Here is a 23057-nt window from a genome sequence, read left to right as displayed (position 1 = left end):
GGGAAGACGGCATCGTGATTCGCTTAGGTTTAGACAGCCAAAGGAAATAAGGATCGAGTCACCCAACCAAGTGACGAAGTGGGATTCAGGCAATTCATGATTCGACATAAGTTACCATTCACGATTCTTAAGTCAACTATGCGAAATCGTGAATTCGTGAAATGTGATTTTTGTGAATTGTAAATCGTCAATCGTCAATCACGAATCGCAGGGCTGTGTCGTGTCTCCTCCACACGCCGTCAGCATTTCAAGGCACGAGTGAGTCCTTGACTTGCATCAAATTTGCACTCCGTGGATACCCTTTTGGCCAATTTTTGGCGATTCGCGTTTACCGGTCACGGCCATGTCGGGTTCAGTGAGGAAGCTTCCACAGCGAACGTGATGGAACGGCCGAAACCTTTTTTTTTCTTTTTTTTTACAACAAGAATTTTATTGTTTGGAAATTGATTCTTGCTCCACGGACATAGCTAACCCCCGAACGACGCATGGACCCTGATGCCAGGGACTGTAGTCGGCTCCTATCTGTGCCTCTACAACCTGTTCACATGAAGCAGACCCGAGCGCAACTGGATCGAACGAGCTTCCCAAGAATATCGTGCGGGTGCGATGAGGAATATCGGGATACCCGCCCCACTCGAAGATGTCGACAAGGTTTCATTAAGCTCGAGATGAACGAAACTGGTGAAGGCTGGCGGCGGGTGCGTCTACTGGCTATCACACCGGAATTAGTGGATCGTGGAGGCGTGCGTGGATCGATGATGACTAGGATCCGCGCGCGCAAGGTTTTTTTTTTTTTTTGGGCAGTGTTGCGTGATAGTGCATACCGTTGGCGAGGCGAAACGCAACAAGACCCTGTCTGCAGACCCTGGACAAGCGGTAAGTCGTGAGTCGTGGGTGTTGGTTTTATTTTTCTTAAAAACTATTAATGCCGACTCTTGACTGGCCTCCACCTTGATTGCGTGTACTGCCAAATTCCTAGTTTCACTGATAAACCCCAATCGACACCCTCACGCAAATACCGTTACGCCACCGAGATCCTTTCAGCTTCACCAACCTCGCCACTCCCTTTGTCTCGTCTACATTTGCGCATACACAACCTTTGAACTTGTCTCTCTACCACCATCATCTGTAAACATCATTTTTACTGTTGTTGACATTTTCAAACCCCGTTATCCTTTGATCTTCAACACCAGTCACGATTCACACTATCTGTCGTGCTCACGCCCGTCTGCACCCGCTTCTCTTCGACCCACCTTCAGCCTCTATCATCATATCTTTGCCGGTCGATCAGTCGTCTGCCAATATCAACGCATCCATGTCCGCTTCCACCTTTCCTCCCTTTGGCGCCACCATCTTCGCATCGTCCTCTTCGACTGACTCCAACTCCTCGGACCGCATTGGCGCCGTGCAAAAATTCCTTCTCGCCAGCGATTGGTCGTCGCTCTCTTCTCTCAGCCCTCCCACCAACCCCGTTTCCGCCGTTGCTGAAGAATCTTTCTCTTGGCCTTCCTCTGGTGTCGACGTTGCTCTCTTTCCCTCTTCGGTAGAGACCGTCAAGCCTACGATGCTGCACGCTACTGCCATCAGCAACGTCGTCTCTTCCGCTCCTGTCTCGGGTCTCTATGAAACCCCGGCAGTTTCTTCCGGTAACGCTGCCTGCGCTGTTGCTGCCGCCGTCGCGCCAACTCCGTCTCCGCTGACACCTGCTCATCGTCAATCTTTCGACACATGCTACACTGATTCGGTTGGCTCGCCCGACTCGGAGCGTGACTTTCTCACGTCGCCTTCGATGTTCGATGATAACGACTTTGAATTCGACTCCGACACGCTCGCCAATCACTTTCCCCTCTTCACTGACCAGGCCTATGAAGATCCGGTCGAGCCGCAGTCGGAAGATCTCATCGACGCTTTTGCCTCGAACGTCAAGCTCGAAGCAACCGAGCACGATTCGCAGCTGACCGAGACAGACTTTGCTGCCAGTCAGTCCACAGTCATGCCCTCACAAAGTCAGGTCAAGCTTGAGGAAGACTTTTACGGCGTGTCTTCCACCCTTGCCGATGCCTTCAAGACCGAAGCTGATGCTCACACCATCAAGCTCGAGCCCAAGTCCGAAACGGAGCACGACGTCTGGTCGGCAGACGAGCTCAAGCCTTACTTTGGTGACGAGGACTCCAAGGCCGTCCTACTCAGCAGCCTCGCCAACGCCTTTGGCCACGACTTGGTCCAGCCCATCAAAGAGTCGCTCAGCCAGCAAGAGGTGCAGAAGCCTTCGCAGGTGGGCCCCATCCGCTCCACGCGTGTCGATCGAGACCGCCGCTCCTCGCCCACCAAAGCTGCCGCCACCTCTTCGGCTGCTAGCCCAGCACCCATCATCGATCCTATCACCAAGGCCAAGCGCTGGCAGTGCACCGAGTGTGGCAAATGGTTTGATCGCGCCTACAACCTCAAGACGCATCGATACACGCACGAGGACCCCGAGACCCGTGCACGTCCCTTCCTTTGCCCAGACACCGAGTGCGAGAAGCAGTTTGCTCGCAAGCATGACATGCAGCGCCATTTCGAGAACGTCCATCGTGGCGGAGTCAGAAGGGCTAAAAGTGGCTCGGTCAAGCGGAGTCGCGCGGACGACCTTGGTTAAACCAAGGCGTCTGCCCATCCTACCTATTTTGAATGAATCCCACTGCAACAGTGAGTATCTTTTTGCCGTGCACTCGATCGCATCAGCGCTAGCACTCGCTCCCCTGCCGAAGCTTTTTTTTTCAGCGCAAGCTTCTAACTCCTGCCCCTCTCTTCTCGTCCAACTCCCGTCCGCGCTTCCTTTAGCCACTCAACATTTGCATTCGTCCACAGATTGCTGTCTTTGCAACCGCGTGACGCTCAACGCCACGTCGCTTGTCGAATGCGACTGTCGCTTCAAAAAAAACTGTCTTGAGCGGGCCGGCGCTTTTTCCACGTTTTGGCTTGTTCTTGCAAGGCAGACGCTGGACTTGGGCGATCGGCTTGTATGCGCATGTTTGCGCTTCTTCAGCCACCACTCTCGGAAGCATCACTACAAGGCGTTCTATACACAAGGACTAGGCACACGTTTCTTGTCGTCGTCGCAGTGATGCTCGAAATGCTACTGCAGCATTTGCTCTTTGCGATGCTTCCCAACCCAGCCATAAGCCCACTTCTGTATAAGTTGCCGGTCCTCTCGCTCCGGTGGAAGCTCTCGAGGTGCCCTTTTCACCAGGTTGGCATTTCGATGAGATTCACCGTGTTCGAATTCCACTCGCACCTTGTCCTGGCTCTTGGCGCGTTTCTAAAAGCAGGCACTCTTCAACTAGGCACCCTCTTGCCTGGTGCTTGTCGTCATCCTCTTGGTCCCAGTAGTGTTCTCCTCCGGCCCGCTCCGGCTCTATTTGGTCATGCCTCTCCCATGTGGACAGGCGAAGGCTTTCTGGCGCCTAGTGCTTGCCTCCTTCCCTAGGGTACCACCATTGAGCCATGATCCCGGCGAGATTCTCGTCCATGACGAGAACTCGCCAGTTCTCTGCTTCTTGTTTCCCATTGTCCCTGTTTCTGCCCTGGCTTGGTTCCTTGCTGCCCCCTCTGCCCCTGTCTTTGACCACGCATGGGATGCCAGGTGCTTGTTTCGCAGGAGGTGACGGTTCCACACCATCATCACCATCAAGTCGAGACACAAGAAAACAAAATCCTACCTCTCAGGCCCCCTTAGTTGGCCACGCTTCCTTCTGTATCGTAGCTAGCTGTCGCCATCTGTCGTCTCTTAGTGTCTCATTCATGATCTCAATAGTCTTGTTTCCGATGCCAGTTTCTTCAATGCTCCGATGCCGAAATCCAGTTCCGATCCAGCCGATAGTGTTGTTGCATGCTGTGTGTGTTGCATGTATGCTTAGTAGAAGTCGAGTGCGGTGAGTGTTTGCGCCAAGGCTCTGCAGGAGTACGAACCCGAGCTTGGTTGTCATGCAGAGTTTGAGGGCCACGTGGTTTGAAGGTGTTGTCGCGCAAAAGTCACGAGTGATTTGGAGCATGGTCAAAGCCAAGTGGTCCGGACTGCGAAGGGTTGATTGTGATACGGAGGCGGTGAGTCAAAGGCGTTGTCTTAAATACGCATGCTGCGGGTGGTGTATGGTTCTGGTGGTGATACGATGCTGACTGTCGGTCTTTTTCGGCGAAAGGTGGGGTCAGACGCGGTTGAAAATTCATGACGACTCACAGATTGCACGAGCGATTTTTTAGCCGGATGATAGAAACGGACAGTCACGAGTGAGAGAGCAGCGGATGTGGGTTCGTGCTACAAGAGTCACGAGTGAGGTAGAGCAAGAACGTGAGAGCTCCACCTTCCTAGACCAGAGCAGTCGTGAACCACAAATGAAATCCACGATTAATAATTCGTAACTGACTTTAGACTTTGTGACGTCGGGAATTTTTTCTGCTTGAACGTTGAGATTCACGATTCTTTCTGTTGAGTCGATTCGAGTCAGCAACGTACAAGATACTCACGACGTTGTTGGTCATCACATACTCTCACTTGCGACATCAACATCCAAAGCATCAGCGATCAGCGCGTTTGAGCTACCTGGGTTGTATCACGGATACTGTCCGAATCGGTGGAGAAAGAACATCTGGAAACCACACGCTACAAACCTCTTATCTCGAGAGCACCTGCGAATCGCGAACCACACAACCAGCTCCACGGCCCGATCGCAGCATCGCAAATACACTCAGCGCCATGTCCACATCAATACCAGCGACGTCAAGTCGAACAGCACCAACGCCCAAATCGACCGTCGCAAGCGCATCCAATCCGAAAAAGTATCCCTTCTACCTGGGCGGAACCGCCGCGTCAATAGCAGCGTTTTTCACACATCCTCTGGATCTCACCAAGACACGCATGCAGACCGCGTCATCTCGCCAGGGAATGTTTTCGCTGATGCTCAAGACGTTTCGCGAACAAGGGCCACGAGGGCTGTACGTCGGTCTTACGGCGTCGCTTCTACGACAGATGACGTACAGCGTTACGCGGTTTGGCGTGTATGACAAGTTGAAAGAGCGTACACTCAAGCAGAACGAGGGTCGAGCGTTGGGGCCTGTGCAGATGGCGCTGTGTGCGTCTGCGGCAGGAGCAGCCGGAGGACTGGCAGGTAACCCAGCCGATATCTTGCTTGTAAGAATGACGAGTGATGTCAACAAAAAGCCTGCGGACAGGTACGGCTATCCGAATGCGATCAGTGGACTGGTGCGTATGACGCGCGACGAAGGCTTGCGCTCACTCTTCCGTGGTCTGGGACCCAACACGGTGCGAGCGGTGCTGATGAACGCTTCGCAACTGGCCACGTACGACGTGTTCAAGAACGTGCTGCTCGGCACCGGCTTCTTTTCCGAAGGCACTCCGCTCCACTTCTCGGCAAGCTTCATGGCCGGCACAGTAGCCACCACGGTATGCAGCCCAGCCGACGTGATCAAGAGCCGCGTCATGAACGCAGCCGGATCGGGAGACGGCGTCTTGAAAACGTTGAGGAAGGATCTGGCTAAGGAAGGTCTCGGTTTTCTCTTCCGAGGTTGGACACCCGCGTGGATGAGGCTGAGTCCTAACACGATTATCGTCTTTGTCGTGCTCGAGAAGCTCAGGTTGCTCGTGGATTATACAAGAGAGGCTAAGCAGAGCGCGGTCGAGCCAGTGCAAACCACCGCATAGATCCAGACAGCACACGTCCGTGGTACAAGTTTCGTCCCAACGCTTACATCTGCATCGCTAGCTTTCCAATAGACAGCATTTCACTGCTACTCTCTAACCCGCGCGAATCGTCATGTTGGTCTTCGAGCGTCTGTGTTGAGCGTCCACGGTTGAGAACGACTCTGAGTTTGCCAGGAACAGGAGCATGGCCCATCGGGATCCATCGGGACGAAAATACGCCGATCTAAGCTGCGCCCAAACACAAAAAAGAAAATTGATTCTCGAGCCGGGCACTCTCCACTTTTCTGGTCTCTCACGCCACGCCCATATCACCACGTAAGGCTGAGCAAACGTCGGTTGTTGGCTTGACAGCTTGGTCGCGATGTTGGCGGATTCGTATTTGATCTCTCTTCCACCACATTGGTTGTGCACACCAAAATTGCGAACATGTCGAGTCAAGGATCGTATCTGTAAGTTGTACTCGGTGCTGATGGGTGCGAGGTATAGTGGATCGTGACTGCGGATGTGTTGCATGCTACCGAAACCGGCTCTCCATCTTTTACTTCAGAACATGAATCGCAACATGGATGATTGCTACTGAGCATCAGCATGTTGTTTCAACAGACACACTAACTGAACCACACGTACTTTTTCTGTGATCTGTCAGGTCCGCACAAAAGGGCTTCCTCAGCTCCGCCTCCGGCCCCGCCGCGAACCGCACTACACCCAAACCCAACTTCCTCGTCCGCTTCATCAACCAGCACATCCTCGCCCCCGAACACCGCCCCGGTAACCTCTCCATCCTCTGGGGCGTCTCCGTCTTCACTACTGGCATCATCATCGCCCGCAAATTCGGCGACCTCATCACCCCTGTATTCTAAAACCCACCTCCCCAATCCTACTCTCTCTCTTCCTTACTTACACCCACCCGGGCTCTCCCAGGCCAATAAATCCGACTTGCTCCATCCTCGATCTACCTGCTCGCCAAGACGCTTTCTCAACCTCCTCACATGCGGTTGCAAGCACACTGAGCTCAGACGGCACAAACCCCGAAAAGCACGATGGGTGGCGCTGCATTGAATCGAGATTTTGAGACGAATCACACACGTGACTGCGGGATCAACGCGCTTAGCATCACGATTCTGAGATGACACATACGGCGGGCAACTTGCCGAGGAAAACGAATGCGACAAGGTGAGCATGGGTGAGGGGAATTTCGGGGCGCTTTTGAAAGCCGTGCTAGAAGCTGATGCTCACCACGGGAACAGTCGACGCCAACAAACGTCGAGACCAATGTAGACTGCCCCGACAGGGCTCACTTGCGGCCGCCGTTTTTTCCCTTCTTTTTGTGCGACGACTTCTTGCCGCCACGTCCGTTGCCATTGCTACTAGGCAGCTGATCATCCTTCTTGAGCACGTCATATAGAGACTGCTTGGCCGATTCGGCGCGAGGCTTCTCGTGCTCATGCACTTGCTGAGTGACGATATCGATCTCTTTAGCCTGTGGTTGCTGAGATCCATCGTGCGAAGGGCCAACGACGACTTTGGCATGTCTAGGCTCTTCGCTAAGCGTCGCTTCGGCTTGGCGCTTGTGATCTGTAGCGGCATCATCCATGATGGGCTGATGGGTCTGGTTCTGAATCGCAGACTGCTGCTCCTGCTTCTGCTGCTGCTGCTCGGCTTTACCGCCCTCGGCGCTCCTGTCGCTGGAGCTGGGAGAACCAGAGACTTTGCGTTTGGGAGACTGGGAGCCTTCCACGTCCAGGTTGACGGTCGACCGTACCTTGTCAGAAACGTCTTGCAGTGCTTCAAAAGCCTTCTCGGAGACTTTTTTGGCTGTATCACGAACTTGCAACTCGACCTTGGATGACTTGACCTGGTCAACACGGCACGTGTCAGTCCAGACCGAGGGGTACGGAAGCTGAAGCTGGTGAGGGAGAGCGAGGTTCAAGACGACTGTAGTGGTGCGAGCTAGCTCTTCAACAAGCGTCAAAGGTCCGTGAGAGATGCTCGAGATGATATGGAGGCTCTGTTGACCAACGTGCTCAGAGACGTGGACGCCCGCGTCAAATCCGTTGATGAGGCTATGCGGAAGGCGAGGCTGTACGTTTTGTCGGAAGACCTGGATGGCCTCTCTTCCGTATCGGTTCTTTACCGACTCGAGCTTGGTGTGGAGCCAGAAGGCGGCATTGGAAGCCCACAGGAAGACCATCGACAGCAGCGGCACCAGGAGCGAATTGTACAAAGCGCTCACTCCAGGCACAGCTTGAATCAGCTGCTCCAGGGGCCATTCGTCGTGCCACTGCGTGCAGTAGAGCGTGTGCTTGGCGCTTTCGTCAGCGTTGAAGCTGAGCACCACCTTGGTAGGCACCGCGAATTCGAAGAGTGGGAACAAAGCGGGTCGCACGTGGCGCGTGGCCTTGACGATGGCTGTGGAGCTCGCAGAGTCCCAACGGACGTCAGCGTCTGCGATCGTTGCCGCAGAGCCAAAATCGAGAAGGTTAAGGAGGTAAGCGGCATGCTTGATTTGACTGGAGCCGTTGATATTGAGACCACGACCATGGTAGGTGGCACTGCCGGCAAAATGAGCGTTGATGCTCGAATTAAACTTGACTGGGTCCTTAGAAAGTAGGTCTCGGGCCACGTCTGTAGATATCAGAGAAAGCACTGTTGAGTATATGCCTTCGCTATGCATGCTTTACAGCCGGTGTTAGAAATCGAACTGTACTCACGTTTGACCTCTTGATCAGCTTTAGACGCATTCATGATGGCAAGACCTTGTTCTGGGGAGAAAAAGAATGAACGTGTGCTGTACAATAGCGATTAGAACGCTTTTTGAGTTGCTGGTGATGCGAATGGAGAAGGTGACAGTCAAGAAGCAAGGACGACATGGCTCCCATGGGCGGACGGCAAGAGGCGAGTTTTATACAGCAAAGCAACACTCGGACTGGAAGCGCATGGCGGGTGATGGTTGACTGGCAGACTGCTTGCACTTTTGCACTCGCCACGACGCGAGCGCCACGAGGAAGGCTTTCAACAGGACGTCACAAGCGCCAAGCTTGACGCTTTGTATTGCTCAGGCTGCGTCAAGCCGAGGTTGGTTGCCCCACTTTTGGCTTATGTGACGTTGGTGCTGATGCGGCCTTGCATATAGAATGGAAGCGTTAGTCGTGAGTGAGTGTCAATTGCGCTTGCACGCTGCGACGCACGCTGCGACAGTCGTGAATCACGAATCGTGAATGATTCACGAGTTCATGATTCGCTAACCCTAACCTGTTACTTGCATTCTGCGCGCAAGTCGACGATGACTCTGTGTGATGCTTGCTACTCGTGACTGCTGCGTGCGCAGCCGACACCTTTCAACGCGGTGTGGAAAATCGCACGGCTTGGCCAATCAGAGAGAATCGTGAATGTGAATGACAGCTGCGCGCGTGATACTCGCCAATACAAAGCACCGTCTGTGCGACAGCAACAGCAGCGCCAACTTGACCTGTTCTTGTGCACGAGCGACCCTTGTTTGACAGGCAGAAGCACCGGCTCCGCCATCAGCCGTATGCCTCTCAACGCAACACTAGCTGCAGCAAAGCGAGCTTGTTTATCTTAGCTGGATCGTAAATAGGCAGGCGGATTTGTGCGAAGCTCAAGACCGGTCAAGGATCGGCGATTGGATCCTCCCGATCAGGCTGTGTTTGATGACGCTGCTCACTCGTGACTGTTGAATCGGCCCGTGCCGCCTGCCAAGAATCACGACAGGTGAACCACGAATGAAGAAAGAGAAAAGCAAACACGAATTCACGAATCACTCACGACTCACACTGGTGAACTGAACAAAGACACAAATTAACGCACCGTCACAGATTGGATGCGCAAATCACGAATCACGAATCACGAATCACGAATCACGAATCACGAATTGACTTGACTTGCTCATCACCTGCAGCTTGCACCAAGCATCGTTTTCTTCTTCATCAAAGTCAACACCGGTCGGTGCATGTCGTCCACGCTTTCCACGATCGCCGGTCGAATCTCTCAGACTCTTGGACGCGCCAGTTACTTCAGACACGTTACCATGTCTTTGTCGTCTTCATCAACACGGAACGCCTTCGCGTTGGAGCGAGCGGTGGCAATCTCGGCGGTGGAACGCGCATGCTCGCTCACGGATAAAGTCTTCCGCAACCTTGTCACCGCCGACACGGTCACGAAAAAGGACAAGTCGCCTGTCACGGTCGGCGACTACTCGGCGCAAGCAGTCGTCAATGCGATTCTCGGATCGTATTTCCCCGAGGACCCCATCGTTGGAGAGGAGGATTCCAAGGATCTTCAGAAGCCCGAGTCCGAGGCGCTGCGTAAGCAAATCTTTGATCTGGCCAATCAAGCGCTCAAAACCGGCTCGGAAGAATGGGCTGCAGTAGCCGAGGCAGAGTCAAAAACCAACACGCCAGCATGGCGTGAGCGCGAGTTGACCGAGCAGGAGCTTCTGGCAGCCATCGACCGGGGCAGCGCAGAGGGTGGTGCCAAAGGCCGATGCTGGGCACTCGACCCCATCGACGGCACCAAAGGTTTCTTGCGTGGCGGGCAGTACGCGGTGTGCCTCGGTTTTATGGTCGACGGTGTCGTCCAAGTCGGCGTGATGGGATGCCCCAACCTGCCGCACGACGCTTCTTCTGCCAAACCTAAGGAAGGCGAATTTGGTGCAGGCGAAAAGAGAAGCGATCTCGGCACTTTGTTCATTGCCGTTCGAGGACAGGGTGCTTTCCAACGTCCGATTCAAGGTGGCAAGGAAGAAAAAATCTCGATGCGACAGATCAGCTCGCTCTCGGCCGCTTCGTTCTGTGAGTCGGTCGAGGCAGGCCACTCTTCGCATGGCACCAACGCCAGAATCGCAGAGCTACTCGGCATCACGGCTGCCTCGGTGAGGATGGATAGCCAGGCCAAGTACGCCAGCATTTCCAGAGGAGATGGCGACGTCTACTTGCGGCTGCCCGTCGGCGATGGCAGTTACCAGGAAAAGATCTGGGACCACGCTGCCGGATCTCTGCTCGTTCAAGAGGCGGGGGGTAAGGTCTCGGACATTCGCGGCAAGGACCTCAACTTTGGCGTCGGACGAACGCTGCGCGAAAACCGCGGTGTGGTCGCATCGAGCCAAGAGCACCACGCAAAGGTGATTGATGCAGTGCGCAAGGCTCTCGAAGAGGAGGGCCGCGGTCATCTCTGAACGCATTCTATTCATGCATCCAAGATCCGGTCTGGTATGCAGCACCCAAACATTCACGATTCCTGATTGGGCGCACGTGCTTTCACCTTTCGTGTTTCACTTTCCGTGTTTCAGGTTTTGGATGTTTGATCGACATGGCGACGCGTGCAGCGCCAAGATTCGATGATTCACGATTGCGGATGCACGTTACAGCTGTTTTGGCATCTCGGACACTCACGACTCTGACTCACGACGGAGAAAGTGATACAGAATTTGGTTGACTGATTTGGCTCGCAACGCATTCGCGATTGGATTGTGCGATGAGACGTACTCACTGCGCTCACAGCTCAAGCCCAGCCAGCGTGGATTGTCGATGGAATGTGGAAGTGACAACCGGATCTATCGCGTATTCCATTCGTGATCGTTGATTGGATGGGTGCATGATTGACCTGAACCGATAGCCATGCCATGCACACACAGAGATCTCGACGGATTCACGATTTGTGTTGTGTTAGCGGATCGCCGGTTCAAGTTTAAAACATTCCTGGTCTGTGGCAGCAACTCGGTGATGGTGCTGTAAAGGTTGAGATGGACTGTAAAGGTTGAGATGGAGCTTGTGCAAATCACAATTCGACATGGCTCTCACAGCCGTCGAGCTTAGACACGGGATGAGGCTGTGATGCTAGCCGAGACGCTCACGGCTGTTGCGTACCTTTTCCACGCTGACCGAGGTGAGTCGTGAGGCGAGACGGCGAGAGAGTCACAGACGTGAGAGTGAATTAACATTTTCCATTCTGTCATTCCCGATTCCCGATTCACGATTCGCGATTTACTCACTCACGCCGCTGTCACTGTCGCGTGAGACCAACACTCGTGAGTGTGACGCTGCCACCGCCCAGCCAATGAGCCAAGCTGCGTTGCTGGCACGATACAATCACGAAAGATACGATGCACCTTTCAGTTTTCCTGCAGCGTTCGACATGCGAGTATTTTCCGACGGTCAGCAGGGAGAGCAAAGTCAAAGGCAAGCTAAGTTAACTTAGCTAGCTAGGTCCACACGACCACGTTGCAGGATAACAAGGTGGTAGCACAAGCGGCAAGCTTCTAGCTTTGGGACGTCGTGTGTGCCAAGTATTTCAACGCGATCCTCATCCTCACCCTGGTGTGTGGTCCTAGTCGCCCCTTGCGTCTAGCATCCGAGCACGCCGTAAATTCAGATTCAGAGTCACAGTCACGAGTGGTAGGTGGTGAGTGATGCTGCAAGTTGCAGCACCTACATGATCGACATTGTCTGTCCTTCTCCGTGCTCTTCTGCAAAAAGCCAAAAAAAAAAAACAAAAAAACAAAAAAAAAAAAAAAAAAGTGACATTCCATTCTCGATTCCATTCTTTTTTGGTGCATCACTCCAATTCACTAGGTTAGTCGTCATCTTTCCATCCTTGGTCTCTGGTGCATTGAATCTTGAATCCCTGCTCCTACGTCTTGCAGCTTGCATGCTATGCTTGCATGTTGCTTGCATGCTATGATGCGGCGTCTCTGCTGGTGCGTCTTTGTGTGCGTCGGATACGTGTGATGGCTGTCTGAGTGGATCGCCAAACGCCGGAGTCTCTTGGTTGGTGCCATCCCTGTCAAAGCGCCACATCCAAGTCACAAGTCGTGTGAGTTCCTGGCCATCTTTCACCACCACGTCGGTCCTGCCATCTCAATCTCGCATTGCCCTGTCCACTGTACAGGTGCTCATGCATCGACCAAGGCCACCCAACATCTTGGACAGCCCACCACACACATTATTTTAACTTGATCCAATCACGAATCCGCTTCTCGACAGGGGGGCCCTCATCTTGACCCCACGCTTGAAATCGCCCATTTGTTCCTCAGCCCAAGCGCGTTGATTCATTCTTGGCTTGATCTCGACGCTTGGATCGCCTTTCAGCAACGCTATCTATTGCTTGGCTTGCAACACGCGCGTTCAGATTCACGGCATTGACATGGCGATCTGAGCGCTCCATCTCACGCTCCCCGCAATCAAGAGCTCCTTCACCGTCCTACTCCTACCCAGCACCACCTGCTTGGTGCCTTGCTCACGCATCACATTTATTGTCCCTCTCTTGCCGTGCAATTATCCGCAACACCACCTTCGCTTTGCCTCGAATCAGGTTCGTCCATCCACGACAAGCATCTCGATGAAATCACGTTGAACGCCATGGACAGCTACCACCAGACCAGCTCTGTCGCGGTCACAGCCAATGCAATCGGCTCCGATAACATGGCCGGTTTCGGTGCTCGCAGATTCATGCAAGACATGTATCCGTCATCGAATCAACACCAAAGCCGAAATCACCATTACCACGCGCAGCCATCAAGAGACCATTCGCACCATAGAAAAGATCCTCGAGGCGATTGTTACAGCAATGTACAGTCAGCTTCCCGAGGCAGCAATGATACCTTTTATCAAAGCCCACCGACGCACATGTCGGCGCTTCCTCGTGAGACGCGTTCACATCCCCAACCACCTGCACACGCGCCTCGCTATCACGACCAACATGAGCACCAAGTCGATCAGCCTCGTAACAACTACAGTACTCGCACAAATGGAGAGGCTGCCGATGCTTCGCGCATGACACGCCGAGATCCAAACCCGGGCACCGCCAAGCGATCCGAGACTCTGCTTTCTTGTGCAACTGATTCAACCGCAGCTTTGCCGTACGCACGCAGCGGTGACAGTCAGTATTCGCGCAACGAGAATTTCGCGTCGGTCCAAGACGCCAGTGCTGGCCGCAGCGCACACGTGCCACAGATCAGACTGGAAGACCGAGCAACCATCTACGATGACGACTATGAAGAACCAGATGCTAGCCCCACCCTCGATCAAGCTTACCCACCTTCGTCACCGGCTTCGGCGACGTTGGGCGATGTTTCTACCGAAGCATCCTTCACCATTGTGCGCGCAACCGTGTTGGAACCCGACCTGCCAAAGGCCAAATGTGCCGATTGTGGAGAGAAGCTTGATTTTCAAGAGCTCGCTGACCACACCTGCCAGTCCTCGAGTGCGTACCGACCAGCCATGTTGACCATCCAACTTCCCACCTCTTCAAGCAGCTCCACTGTCTCGTCGTGTGCAACCTCTCCCGGCCTGAACACACCACGTAGTCCCTTTTTCGATAGGTACGATTCACTGGTCAGTGACTCGAGGCCCATGAGCCCCGCCGTGTTTGCAACCGTGACGCACCTAGAGACGCATCGTGGCCAAGAGGAGGAAGAGGTAACGCCCAAGGCACATGCAGTCAGAGTCGTGGGAACGCAGGCGGCGATCAAGTTGTCGTCCACGAAAGCGTCTCGGCCTTCTGATCATGGAATCTCGCGTGAGCCTCAAGAGGCTCCGCCACCGCTGCCGCCTGCTGCAATCCAACGCTCAGCAAGCGACACGCAAGCGGATGCAGCAGCACGACGAAAGATGATCGAGCAACAGAGGGCTGCCAAGGTCAAAGATATGATGACATGCCCTATACCCAGGGCAGCGACCACTTGGAGCCTGTCCAAGCAAAGCGCGCAGCAAAGCGCTTTGACAGACGACCTATCGAGATGCGCCTCCATGGACGCCTGTGCCAGTCCATCGAGGACGACGCAAGACAGAAGCGTGCCAGCAGCACCGGAAGGTCAACATGCCAAGACGTGCTCCTCTTCGTCTCTCTCATCTACAGGGACGGATTCGTCTGAGCGCCTGGGCTTGTCGATGAAAGGCTCTGACACACGCGAAAAGGCTGCTGCAGAAATTACACCGAGCTCGAGCTACGAGCGCATCGGCGATGAATTTGGCGCCACTCGGACGTCAGCGCTTGCTACGCCTGTGAAGCAGGTGGGTGTCCGTGGAAAAGTCGACATCAGCAGCATCGAAGAGATGATGAAAGATCTCACAGCCAGCCCCGAGCCGATGCAGCCAACGCTGCCCGAGGTGGCGTACACGTCGAGACAGACGCACGAGCTTGGTTTGGATGCATCTCAGCCTCCTAGCGCTGTCAACAAGAGCGATCGGGAACGTGCACTGGAGCTCGAGTTGGAACGCTTGCGCGACAAGGAACGCACGAGACAATTACAAGCAGTGCGTTTAAAGGAAAAGAGAAAGAGGGAGAGAGCGGCGAAACGATGCTGCATTTGCGATTGCTCGCTTTCGTCAAGTCGAACGCCGTTTGTAGAACGAGATGGCAAACTACTCTGTGCACGAGACTGGAAGGAGCTCTACCTGCCCAAGTGTCGCAAATGCCACTTGATCGTGGAAAAGGGCGCTGTGAAATCATCGGATGGTGCGCTTCGTGGTGTGTTTCATCGAAGCTGCTTCTCGTGTGCGGCGTGCGAGACACCGTTCAAAGATGGCAGCTTCTACGTGTACAACCATCAGCCGTACTGCTCCCGTCACTATCATCGCTTGAATGGCAGCCTGTGCCGCGAATGCGAAACGGGCATCGAGGGCGATTGTCGTCAGACGGATACTGGCGATCGCTTTCACTCGGAATGCTTCCGCTGCCAGTATACATCCAAGAATGGCACATGTCACACAGCGCTCGCGGACTACTACATTGTTGGCGGTCAGCGCCTTTGCGAGCGTCACGCAGAAAAAGTATCTCGACGACTGGCCAAAGCAGGACAGAAGCAGCTCGACCTGCGCTCGCAGAAGCGTATGACGATGCTTCACAGTCTCAGATAAAGCTTGTATACCTCTACCAACACTCTGTTGACCTAGATACCCCGCCCTCCTTACTTGAATTGGGACCACGATGAAGTCAGATACCAACATGACAATCAATGCAACAGGCGCCAGTGTGCATGAGCATTGGCATGATCCACACAAGTCACGCCAGACGAGCAGGACAATATCAATCGTGAATCACTCACACTCATGTGACTATCGTGTATGGACTCCTGATTCGGTCTGCAACGCGAAAGAGTCGCAGTGTTCAAGCCGCCGTAAGCACATATACAGCCAATCACGAATGATCGTGCATGTGAATCACGAATCATGAATCATGAATCATGAATCAAGAGTCGTGAGTCGTGAGTCGTGAGTCGTGAGGTAGGATGAAAATCGTGAATCGGGAAAATCGCTTTCCTCACACGCACCACGCACCACGCACGACCACAGACTCGTGACTGTTGACTCACGACTGTATGCTTGGTTGCGCTTGCTTGGTTGCACTTGCTTGGCTGCACGGTTCAAGCAAAAGCACAAAGCGCCGCGCTCAGTCACGAGTTGGGCGGCGTTGGGCTGAATACTTTGGACTCGCAAACTGAATCGGCCATCGTGAATCACAAATCGTGAAGGGAGTGGTGAGCACGAGTTGCAATCACAAATCTCGAATCCTGAACCTGAACCTGAACCTGAACCTGAACCTGAACCTGAACCTGAACCAGAATCGTGAATCTGAATCATGGTTGTGCGTGTGTGCATTTACGATTCGTGATTCTGTGATTCTGGGATGGCAGCGTGGATTTCAATCGTGAATCCAATCGTCAATCACGAATGCCCTTCTGGCCGCACTCAACTCGATCAATCACGAATGCTACGTCCAACCTTCCAACGCTTCCATTCACTCCAAATCGTGAATCGCTCTTCAGCGCCCTCTCCTTGCCCTGCGCGCCCTCCTCGCCTGGCTGCGCTCTCAGTCTAAACTTGCTTGACACGGTAGCAAATCCTACTAGCATCGCCGCCACCGCCGTCGCGTTCGGTCCACCTCTTCCCCTGGTAAGGCGTTCCCCTCAATCTCAACCGCATCCCATCTCGTTCTTTTCCGTCAAATCACATTACAGAATCACTCGCTATCATCTTGGGCGAAACTTGGGTCGCTCCCAGCTCAAGCCAATCCAACCGTTGGCCTCAGGATCGGTGGCTACTCTTGCGCCTGTTCAGCTCACCTCGATCCTTGACGACCCTTGTTGTCGTTCTTCTTCTCTTTTTTTCTTTCTTTTCGGCATCCACCACCTCTGATTGCGTTCCCCATTCGTTCGCCCGTGTCACGACATTGTTCGCCATCGCCAACCTACCGCCTGCCCGCACGAATGTCGCCGCTGCATTTGTTCCCTCGAAAGCAATGCTAAGCACAGCCTCACGACCAACCCGCTCTGTCCAGACATCTGTCGAGTAGAGCTGCCTATTGTCGCTGCAAATCCGTCAATTGTAGCAAGCAAATGTGCAACTACCGACTCGTCGACCTTCCTACACACAACACGCCAGCATGTCTTTCCATCTCGACTCGTTCGTCAACAGTCCAGCTTCAGCCGACCAGGCTCCAGCTTGGCAACTACACTCGAGCACCGACTCTTATCTCGAATGGGACGCCAATCCAAAGTCACTGATCGAACAGCAGCCTAGCTCAACCACAACCTCTCCGCCGCCGTCCATGTCCAGGCTACGCTCGACCAGTTCGACCGTTGCCACTTTGGCCCCAGGCGCTCAAACACCTGCAGAGCCGCCGTCAACCGACTCCGCCTCGGTGCTGTCACATAATGGTCACACCACCAGCCCTGAACGCTCAGTATCGCCTTCCTACTTTACCAAACTCTACTTTCATCCTCCTGATCGCACAACCTCGGCCACCAGCCCCACCATTACATTTACCAGCGCAATCGAACCCTCGCTCGTCGCTCATGCGCAACCTTCCCCTCTGCTGCCGACTGATGCACAGTCCGCCTCTCATCTCCCCAGTCCTGCTCGCGAATCACACACTGGCCGTCGACCATCCATAAGCGCGGTCGGATCTAGCTCCACTACATCCCCCCTGACTACACCCTTATCGCCCACCCTGTCCAGCAGATCCTCGGCTGCCGGAGGCGGCTTCTTTGCTTCCTTGCGTCCCTCCTCTCCGGGTAACCTCCCCATCTCTACCTCAAAGCCTCAGGATGGTGACAACCTTGGCAAACCCAGAAGACCTAGCAGTGTCTTTGACCATGTCGGCAATGTTTGGGAGCGCTTCGGTCGCAAGGTACACCACACACGCACTGCCACATCAGAGCACCATTCTAGCTCCTCTTCGCACACCCGCCGCTCTGCCAGCCAGGCCTCGCCTCCGATTGGCCTCACGCCAGAATCGGCAGATCCCTTCGACACGGCCCGCAACTCGCCATCCGGATCCTTCATCTCGCAGGCTTCCCCTTCGCAATCCACCACCACCGATTCGGAATGCCGTACGCCTGCAACTCCAGGCGGCGAACCGCCAGCTCAACTAAGCACACCGCAGCCTCTCCCATCTGCTCCAGCGTACACGTCCGTATCTGCACTCGACTCATCGGTCAATGCACCTCAGCAAGAGGAGGCCGAAGAGCTCCCGTACTTGGCGCCAGAATCCCCCAGACCGCAGCCACAATCCTTCAACACGATAGGCTCGCCGCGAATCCCAAGCGGTCAGCGATCTGCCACCTCGCATCGCAGGACCTCAAGCCTGCTCGAACGTGTTCTCATCCAAGTCACCGATGACAATGAGAGATTCTCTGTCGTCGATATCTCGGGCGTAGACTCGGCGGATGCAATCAAGGAGAGGATGTTTGCCAAGCTTCACCTCTTCGATGCAGATCACTCCAGCTTCCAGCTTTTCCGCACCGAGATCGGCCAATCCGAAGCCACTGGTCCTGTTGTCAGTGACGATGCGCTACTCGTGCTGTGCCTCCAGATGGGCGATGATCGCGGCACGCTCAAATTTTTGGTACAGCAGATCGCACCTCCACCAAACTCGACGGTAAGAGCCCTGCCGCCTCCCACCTCTACCATTGTCTCACAAAGGGCAATCAACAACATACGCAGAACTTCGGGCACGGGCTCCGCCCCCGGTCAGCATCTTCGAACCGAAAGCCAGTCCTCAAAGAGCTCGTTGAGCGACGCGCTTGTCTATCCCGAAATGATTGGCGCAGACGCGGCTCACGAAGGCTCAAATCGCAATTCAGGTAGCAGCTTGACGCGGTCCAAAGCCCAGACAAGGCGCGCGCTTCCAAGCGCTCCGCCTGTCGACGATCTGCGCTCTCCTACCCACTCGTGCATCTCTTCAACAACTCAGAGCGCCGTCCAGGACCGCAGGTCTATCGCCTCATCGGGCGACGGCTCTGCGAATGAGTCGTGGGCGAGACACGGTGCCTCGGCGAGTGATGGTGCTCCTTCCGCTATCCCAACTCAGCGATCCAGCTCCGTCAATGCCAACGCCTCAGCAGCTCAATCATCTAGCAGTGGTAGCGCTGGCCGGCATCCCAGCAATCTCGAGGACGACAGGCAACGCTACGACGCAGAGCCAGGCGTCAATCGATCGCTGCACGCTCCGGCCACTGGCTCCAGCCACTGGCAGGAGCGATCGGATGAAGGCGCGCGCGAATCCTTGAGGGTGCAAACGACGGCACAATTGCCCGGTCTGACGTTGCACAATGCCAAGAGTATGGACGATCTGCATCGGCCCTCACAGTCTGCGTCGCAGCCGTCCACGTTGACGACGCAGGCCGAAGTGCGCAAGCAAGCTGGCATGGATCGTGACGGCCGATACCCCACGCCGGCCATCATGAGACCGTCCACAGCTGCACCTGCTGGCGCAGGCGCTCGCGAAAGCGCCTCTTCGCACCGACAGTACAGCTCCGATGCTCTGGGAAGCAGTCGATCACCTCAAGAGCCCACATTGGGCCTTGACCCCCGGATGTTGCAGCGGAACCGTAGTGCGCAGGCGGCCATCCCGAGTGGCCAACAGCTCGTTAATCATGGCCCAACGAGGATGTCGAGCACTCCGCAGATTCGATCGCCGCCGATGCAACATGTATACCTTGGCCAAGGGCAGATCGACCCTCGCTTCAACACCCAGCCTCCTCACTCTGCGCATCCAATGCAAGCTCATCCTTCCAACATGGTTGCTCGTCCTCCGTACAGCGCTGCTCCGTCGTTTGCGTCACAGCCAGCGTACCAGTCCCAGTCATTTGGGCAAGCCGCGCTCCGGCCAATGGGTCATGGCTTCGTCAACGAGTTTGGAGCGCGCGCTCCGGCTGCTAGCGTCAACTTTAATACGTATCACGGTCACGATCCGCGTATGAATGCCAGCGCTATGCAAGGCTCGCTCACGCCACGCCCGTACTCTTACTACGAGCAGCCGTCCATGCATCAACAACAACCAATGTATCGGCCTTATGCACAGCCTAGCCTCGTCACCGCTTCCCCCTACCGCACTCGCGAGGATCCGTTCACGACGCGCTACTTTCCTGCCTCAAGCTCTCGACAGGTTTCGGAATTCCAGATGCAGGCTGGACGCCTAGAACCTGGTATGACGGTTCAGCAGACACTGCGCACGCAAGAAGCGATTTGGGGCCATACATCTGCTGGATCTCCAGGACAAGCGTACCAGAGCGCTCATGCACACCCGCCAGGGCCCTCGTACGGTCCTCGCGATCCGCGTCAGCCTGGGCAGTCCAACCAGTATACGGGCATGCAAGCCTATCCGAATGCCTCGGCAGCTCCTCAGATGCAGCAGCGACCAAGCTACCAGGGCTCTGCGATGCCGAATCTGCACCACGTGCCACCTCCGCGACCGCAATCTTACCCCTCGGCGCAGCCACAACCACAGCCACCCCGCAACGCACACGACAGGCATCCTGCGCCACCTGCAGGACACTCTGGTCCGCAGATGATGCCTCAGTCTTCAGGCTCTTCTGCAGGTCGCGCGCCAATGCAGCCACAACAGAACCAACAGTTGTCGCAGCCGTCACAGCCGTCACAGCGAGAGCAGCCGGGACACGCACAAGCAATGCCTGGCTCTGAGTCGCATCGACGCGACCCACCGGTACGGACGAACGCGTCGGAGCGCTCTTCTGGGTCGTCGTTCTCGAGCCAGGGCAGTTTCCAGCACGGACGGCCACACAATGACGATTGCAACAGTCGCAATTCGATCGAAGAGTCGTTCAGTGCGCCAACGTCTGCCAGAAGTTCACAGAGCGAAGCTGCGTCGGCCAAGCCTGTCAATGTGGAGCACCGGTCGTCTTATGCCGATCAAGAGCGCGATCTGGCTGACGACGAACTGGAACATGTTCGACCTCTACCCAAGCTTCCGCATTCTTCGGCCACGACACGGACGGATGCGTTCAAGTCGTCGTCTTGTGACGCGAGTGGTGCGACGGTCGGCGGCAGCGTGAGAAGGTCCGAAGACGAGGATACGTTGCGTGCAGGCGAATGGGCGCAGCTGTGGCGTGCTCTGGACCCCAAGTCGGATGGTACCGTGAGTGGCACGGCGATCAGTGGGAGCAGTGGTGGCGATGGTGATACTGTGCGAGCCGAACCGAGCACGCCAGGAGCGTCTCGACCTCAGACCAAGGATGGTGCGACGCTTCCGATTTCACTCGAGCCTCCGCGCATCCCAAGTCCAAGTCTGGCACCGGAGGAGAACGGCACTGTGTCGTCATTCGGCACGTTTGACGATGACGAAACCGAATCGGGAACGTGGGCACAACCGCTCGACTCGGACGTCAACGCACCGCGGCTGCCGTTGCGACTGGATGCGGACAGCGAAGCATTGTCGGACGATCACGCCACTCTGTTGCCAGGCCAAGACACGTTGCTGCAGGCCTCGACACGAGGCACACGAGGCTTTTCGGCGGCTTCAAACAGTCCGAAGCGGCCCGAGTTGCGACTGACGATCGATCCGGCGGCTGGACCGACAGTGATGACTTGGACAGCGTCGCAAGCGAGCACCAACTCTCCGCGTGCGAGCACGTCGCACCTCTCTTCAGCGCTCAACAGCGGAGGTATTACGCGGAGCAACTCTTTTGCGCGCAGAGATGACGACTGGGCATTCCGTCCGCCTCCCGAGCAGCTGTACGAGAACCTGGACGATTTCTTCCCCAAGCACGATCTGGACAAGCCGCTGCTGGACACGACAGCTGGGCCAGAGAGTGGGCTGGTCAGCAGCCCTCGCGCCGAGGCGAGCGTGCCGAGTGTGGCGTCGGTGGGCGCACAGCAGGGATTGAGCCAACGGAGCCGTCACAAGAAATCGATCCGACTGGTGGCCGAGGATCGGAAGCGCATCCTGGAGCGTGCCGACACGCGGCGCGCGGCGCAGGGAGCCGAGCTGAGCAGCGGGCTGGTGCGGCGGCGGAGTACCAAGCTTTGGGGTACCAAGGTGGTCGAGATGACGCCCGGGCAGGAGCTGGCAACGCCGGCATCGGCAACGTCGGCGGAATCGCCTTGGTCGGATACAGCGTCGACTACGGGTCAGCCGGTGTTCAAGTGGGTCAAGGGCGATCTGATCGGTAAGGGGACGTATGGACGGGTGTATTTGGCGCTGAATGCGACGACGGGCGAGATGATCGCGGTCAAGCAGGTCGAGCTACCACGCACCGCCAGCGACCGTGAAGATTCAAGGCAGAAGGGCGTCGTGGCTGCGCTCAAGTCCGAGATCGAGACGCTCAAGGATCTCGACCATCCGCACATTGTGTCGTACCTCGGTTTCGAAGAGACTCGTCAGTTCCTGAGCATCTTTCTCGAGTACGTACCCGGTGGATCGGTGGGCTCGTGTCTACGCAAACACGGCAAGTTTGAGGAGTCGACGATCAAGTCGTTTCTGCACCAGATTCTCGAGGGACTTGCGTACTTGCACTCCAAGGGGATCCTCCATCGTGATTTGAAGGCGGACAATATCCTGGTGGATTTCGAGGGCACATGCAAGATCAGTGACTTTGGCACAGTGCGGCGATCAGACGACATCTACGGTAATGTGGAAAACATGTCGTTGCAGGGATCCATCTTTTGGATGGCTCCCGAAGTGGTCTCGCTCAGCAAGAAGGGGTATTCTGCCAAGATCGACATCTGGTCCTTAGGCTGTGTCGTCCTGGAAATGTTTGCAGGAAGACGCCCCTGGTCCGACGACGAAGCCGTGCAGGCCATGTTCAAGATCGGCGCACAACGCAAGGCTCCGCCCATCCCCGCTGACGTCAAACTCACCAAACAGGCCGCCCACTTTCTCAAGAACTGCTTCGAAATCGATCCCGCCAAACGCCCCACCGCGCAAAGACTGCTAGACCACGTCTTTACCGTCCCCGTCCCCGGCTGGCAGTTCTCCCACAGCGCCCTCTGCAGAAGCCTCCATCGCTAAATCGTCCCCCTTTGCCAATTCTTCACATGATACCCTCAATCCAATTCCTCCCACAGCTCCAATCAATTCACCGTGCACATTTACGCTT

General features: G+C 55.4%; 8 protein-coding genes across 8 annotated transcripts; 7 read left to right on the top strand and 1 right to left on the bottom strand.

The window, feature by feature from the left end:
- Nucleotides 1-1315: 1315 nt before the first annotated feature.
- UMAG_01667 (uncharacterized protein) lies at nucleotides 1316-2638 on the top strand (the record flags this gene model as incomplete). The annotated part of the gene is made up of 1 exon (XM_011389348.1): nucleotides 1316-2638. The coding sequence occupies one exon, from the start codon at nucleotides 1316-1318 to the stop codon at nucleotides 2636-2638; it is 1323 nt and encodes a 440-aa protein (XP_011387650.1).
- Nucleotides 2639-3004: 366 nt separating this feature from the next.
- UMAG_11891 (uncharacterized protein) lies at nucleotides 3005-3469 on the top strand (the record flags this gene model as incomplete). The annotated part of the gene is made up of 1 exon (XM_011389807.1): nucleotides 3005-3469. One exon carries the CDS (start codon nucleotides 3005-3007, stop codon nucleotides 3467-3469), a length of 465 nt encoding a protein of 154 aa, XP_011388109.1.
- Nucleotides 3470-4735: 1266 nt separating this feature from the next.
- On the top strand, nucleotides 4736-5701 carry UMAG_11890 (putative dicarboxylic acid transmembrane transporter; the record flags this gene model as incomplete). Its single annotated transcript, XM_011389806.1, has 1 exon — nucleotides 4736-5701. One exon carries the CDS (start codon nucleotides 4736-4738, stop codon nucleotides 5699-5701), a length of 966 nt encoding a protein of 321 aa, XP_011388108.1.
- A 426-nt stretch (nucleotides 5702-6127) lies between these two features.
- UMAG_11889 (uncharacterized protein) lies at nucleotides 6128-6561 on the top strand (the record flags this gene model as incomplete). The annotated part of the gene is made up of 2 exons (XM_011389805.1): nucleotides 6128-6150; nucleotides 6348-6561. 2 exons carry the CDS (start codon nucleotides 6128-6130, stop codon nucleotides 6559-6561), a joined length of 237 nt encoding a protein of 78 aa, XP_011388107.1.
- Nucleotides 6562-6995: 434 nt separating this feature from the next.
- On the bottom strand, nucleotides 6996-8446 carry UMAG_01665 (uncharacterized protein; the record flags this gene model as incomplete). Its single annotated transcript, XM_011389347.1, has 2 exons — nucleotides 6996-8326; nucleotides 8413-8446. 2 exons carry the CDS (start codon nucleotides 8444-8446, stop codon nucleotides 6996-6998), a joined length of 1365 nt encoding a protein of 454 aa, XP_011387649.1.
- A 1303-nt stretch (nucleotides 8447-9749) lies between these two features.
- UMAG_01664 (putative protein ser/thr phosphatase) lies at nucleotides 9750-10895 on the top strand (the record flags this gene model as incomplete). The annotated part of the gene is made up of 1 exon (XM_011389346.1): nucleotides 9750-10895. One exon carries the CDS (start codon nucleotides 9750-9752, stop codon nucleotides 10893-10895), a length of 1146 nt encoding a protein of 381 aa, XP_011387648.1.
- A 2182-nt stretch (nucleotides 10896-13077) lies between these two features.
- UMAG_01663 (uncharacterized protein) lies at nucleotides 13078-15576 on the top strand (the record flags this gene model as incomplete). The annotated part of the gene is made up of 1 exon (XM_011389345.1): nucleotides 13078-15576. The coding sequence occupies one exon, from the start codon at nucleotides 13078-13080 to the stop codon at nucleotides 15574-15576; it is 2499 nt and encodes an 832-aa protein (XP_011387647.1).
- Nucleotides 15577-17101: 1525 nt separating this feature from the next.
- UMAG_01662 (uncharacterized protein) lies at nucleotides 17102-22969 on the top strand (the record flags this gene model as incomplete). The annotated part of the gene is made up of 1 exon (XM_011389344.1): nucleotides 17102-22969. The coding sequence occupies one exon, from the start codon at nucleotides 17102-17104 to the stop codon at nucleotides 22967-22969; it is 5868 nt and encodes a 1955-aa protein (XP_011387646.1).
- Nucleotides 22970-23057: the final 88 nt, after the last annotated feature.

Source organism: Mycosarcoma maydis, chromosome 3 (genome assembly GCF_000328475.2).
Source record: "Mycosarcoma maydis chromosome 3, whole genome shotgun sequence".
NCBI lineage: Eukaryota > Fungi > Basidiomycota > Ustilaginomycetes > Ustilaginales > Mycosarcoma > Mycosarcoma maydis.
Note: the sequence above shows the minus strand (reverse complement) of the source record. Positions and strands in the feature narration are given on the sequence as shown.